Genomic DNA, 4,074 nt, shown 5'->3' on the forward strand with positions numbered 1-4,074 from the left:
ATGTCAGGTAACCAACCTCATAACCTCGTAACGAACACTCTTTATAGACAGTAACGACGACGAAGACGAAGAAACCCTAACGATGCTCAAAACGATCAAATCAACAATTTATGAAACTACCGTGTATACAAAAAAACCGCTTCCAACGTCTCCTCACGCTATGCCTAACCCTAACCCTAACCCTAACCCTAACCCTAACCCTAACCCTAACCCTAACCCTAACCCCATCCCTTACCTTAGCCGTACCAATAACCATTACCCTAAAGGGTTACCCTCAACGTCTCTTCTCACCCCCTTTTCCGATCCAGATTCGTTTACACTCACTCGCTTTGCTCTCTCTCCCCTAGGAAGATTCCCACGGGAGGAGTACCTGTGGTACAACAAGCGGAAGGAGATCGGAGAGGCGTATCTAACGCGGGCTGCCGACTACAGCGCCACGATCCTGTCGCTCGTCGCCAACTACACGCGCGGCGACCTTCACGCGACGATAGCGACAATGCGACACACGCTGATCGCAGCCGACGTCCAGCCGCCCGACGTGCACATGGCCTCCTGGTGGTTCGACAACATGACGCAATACATCAACACGCTGAAGCGCTTCGAGGGGGCGCTGGGGAGGCAGATCGTCGCGCAGCTGCACGAGCGACTGTCGACGTTGCGCGACGACATAATCCTCTCGGCGACGACCGTCGTCTGCACGGTCGCGATCTGTCCCGTCATCGCGCTCTCCGTCTACCGCATGACGAAGTCCCTGCAGATCTACGCCGCTAGCCTGCAGAAGCGCACCGAGGAACTGAACAAGGAGCAGAAACTCACCGATAAACTCCTCTACCAGATGCTGCCGAAAAGCGTCGCCGATCATTTGAAGCAGGGTCGGTCGGCGTCGCCGGAGCATTACGACTGCGTGACGATCTATTTCTCGGATATCGTCGATTTTACGCGGATCTGTTCACGAAGCACGCCGTTTCAAGTCGTCGATATGCTGAACACGATCTACAACGCGTTTGACGATAAAGTCGACTTGTTCGATGTTTACAAGGTGGAAACGATCGGTAAGCGGACGCTCGTGTGTCGAGCTGGGTTAACACTACCGACTTTGTGTTGGCGAATTGCCGAATTGTACCAACTTCGCAACTTCGCAACTGACAATCGGCAGTGTAAACGCAAAAGTTGCGCGTCCAACCGCTCGATAGCAACTAGTTAGAAGATCAGAACATGATCTAATTTCGCAAACTCGCAGTTGGCGTGTTGGACGTTTTTTTGCCAAAATGGCCAATCAGAGAACAGCAATCAGGGGTGTGTCCCTCCACCCAGAGGGAGACCATTTGCGCGCGCGTTTCTGCGGCACGTGTCTGAGTATGGGAAATGGTATTTGAGGTACTTTTGAGTACAAGTACAGCCTTCATTCTGACTATCACATGACTATGTACAGTGTCATTATTGAATATGTAGTGGTGACCACCGCTGAGATGAAGGCGACAGCAAAACTCTTTCTTGGAATTGTGAAAAAAAGCTGCAAGAAGGTTGTAACCTCTGCTTTACCACTCAATTACTGTGGCCGAGCAAGCGCGCCACGTAGCGGCATAATGCCGCAGGTATTAAGCGCGTACGTCATTACACATTTATATTAATTTGTTGAAATTGCTCATTTTACTAGAGCGAGAGAGAACGAGCGAGAAAGAGAGAGAGAACGCGCGAGAAAATGAGAGGAGGAGTAAGAGAAAGAGAGCGAAAGAGAAAGAGGGAGAGAGTGCAACTCGGTGATTTATAAATGGTGTTCGCGCATGCGCAATATCTCCCGAGACAATTAATATTATGCAATAATTATGCATTTGAAATGAAGAGGAGTTATCCTAGCATAGATTTATATGATAACATTCCATCAGTAGACCTTACTTAAGAAATAGGAAGAAGATCTTATGGTATGTTATGGCATGTAAGGTCCGCGCTGCATATACCAGTCATGATTCGAAGAGCGGAACAGCAAGTCAACTAAAATCGCAGACTCGACAGAACGAGTATCGTCGGGGAATGTATTGTATGTAGCACACGCGAACGCTGAAAGTGAACTCTTCGCTCGACCCCTCGCTCCCGCAGCTCTGATTGACACTTACACATGCGACATCTTTCGAGAGACGTATTAGGAGCAGCAGCTAATGGCTGTGCTAATTACACGTATGTTTCGTAGGAGTATGCGCAGCCGGTCGTCTTGTGTGCCATAACATCGAGCGTGCATTTAGCTAATGAACTCCTGATAATTCGCTACCTTGTGATAGGCGTACATCACTAAACGCAAAACTCTGATGGCTAACTCAGGCAATTCCATAATTACACACGCATGTCACACGGCGTGGCAGTGGATGGCTTGATGGGTGACACTTCTGCGGTACACGCAAGACAGCAATCCGTGTGCGAACAGGCGCGCATCATTACAGGTGACATATATGCATTATGCAACAGTAGCCTTCCGCCAATTGTTCACCAATGTTGCACTATTTTCGCTCCTGGAAAATGTCTTCGTTATTTTTTTTGCGGTAAAATTCGGAACTAGAGTGCACTAATTTGCGTTAGGCGCGTAAGGTAAATGCCTCGTGAACGTCTAGAAGGCATTAGAAGTGAGATTGGTCTGTCGTGTAATTGTACCATTGCGTCAAGTGGTGTAGCCATGTCGGTGACCGGTCGGCCATTTCTGTGTTTGAAACGGGATCCGACTACATGCTGAAAATTCTCGAAAACAATCCGGCAAGTGTTTTGAGTAAAGATTGGCCTTGAATCTGTAATCATTTAGCATGAATAAAGTGAATGTCGCGTATGTGCCGAAACTTTCTGAGTATTTTTATTTAATTTCTGTGATTAAACTCAGACCTGCTGCCTATATGGACGCCCTTTACAGTTGTCCAACACCTTAAAGGTTTGGTTACGCTTGAATCCAATTACGGGAGAAATTCGTCAACGCATCGCAGCGTATATGCGATATTACTTGTAGTTGCTCGCTTCTATTAATTACATTCCTACTAATTACGTTCAGCTAATGAAGTCGAACGAGTGTGAACTAACGACTGCTTCTAATATTGTATTGCGTGGGAGAAATCGTTATCAGACGTCATTAGAACGGCTGGAAGGTTAGTGAAGCGACTATAGAGTGGCAGCGTGAAATAGTGAATATATATAACTAACTATACGCTTACCGCGTACAGTACGCGTATAGCGAAGGTAAATTATAGATCTAGATCTAATATCATCAATTGTTACCGTATATAGCGTATATATATATATATATAATCCGGGTATATACCGGGACATAACTTGGTTAACATTTTGTTGTGTGAACGGAGGCTATAATAATACTCGTCATTTTATATACTCGTGATATCGCATTCTGTCCATTTTTTCTCTCGCGCGAGAATCACAACCCTACGTCAAATATCGGTACACTACACTCATTCCGCCAGTGAACCATCCCTCGACGACAACACACGGTGGAAGCAGGAAGACACTCAGCTAAGCTACTGATCCACACAAATGTATTCGTCACTTCGTCGGGAAGTGCGACCGAGGAATCGTAGCGAATGATGAGCGACCACACAAGCAGTGAGAGAACACATGCGACGACGTACCAGCGAATGAATGAACAAACCAGGCTGATTACGAGCCAGCGATCAATATGAGCGCGCACGCGCTTGCTCACACTCGCACTCTCTCTCTCTACCGACGTGCGCTTGCTCACACTCACACACTCTCTGCCGACGTCGGTCTGCGAGACCCTCCAGGTTGCCATCGTCGTCGCGAGATGACCAGGAAACGCAGCATATCTGCCGACGTTAACGATCTGCAATCTCTCCAGATGCGAATTGTATCGTCGGGTCGTTCGGTTCGTAACCTGCGCGCACTCCACGCATCCCGTACGTCGCTGCGCGTCGTCGGAAGCTGATAGAGTGTCACCTTCGTGCTCCGCATCCTCTCTCACACACAACTCGTCTTCTGCTTTCCCTCTCTCTCTCTCTCTCTCTTTCTCTCTCTCTCTCTCTCTCTCTCTCTCTCTCTCTCTCTCTCTCTCTCTCTCTCTCTCTCTCG

General features: G+C 47.9%; 1 protein-coding gene across 1 annotated transcript in view; it reads left to right on the forward strand.

Annotated features, from left to right (window-relative positions):
- The window catches only part of LOC106811215 (receptor-type guanylate cyclase gcy-22-like), a 9,046-nt gene continuing 4,972 nt past the window's right edge, over window positions 1–4,074 (forward strand). Inside the window, exons 1-2 of the mRNA XM_014814771.1 lie at window positions 1–7; window positions 348–1,052. Coding sequence (XP_014670257.1) covers window positions 1–7; window positions 348–1,052 — 712 coding nt within the window. The remainder of the gene's footprint in view (window positions 8–347; window positions 1,053–4,074) is intronic.

The sequence above is a fragment of the Priapulus caudatus genome, unplaced genomic scaffold (genome assembly GCF_000485595.1).
Source record: "Priapulus caudatus unplaced genomic scaffold, Priapulus_caudatus-5.0.1 Scaffold516, whole genome shotgun sequence".
NCBI classification, from domain to species: domain Eukaryota; kingdom Metazoa; phylum Priapulida; class Priapulimorpha; order Priapulimorphida; family Priapulidae; genus Priapulus; species Priapulus caudatus.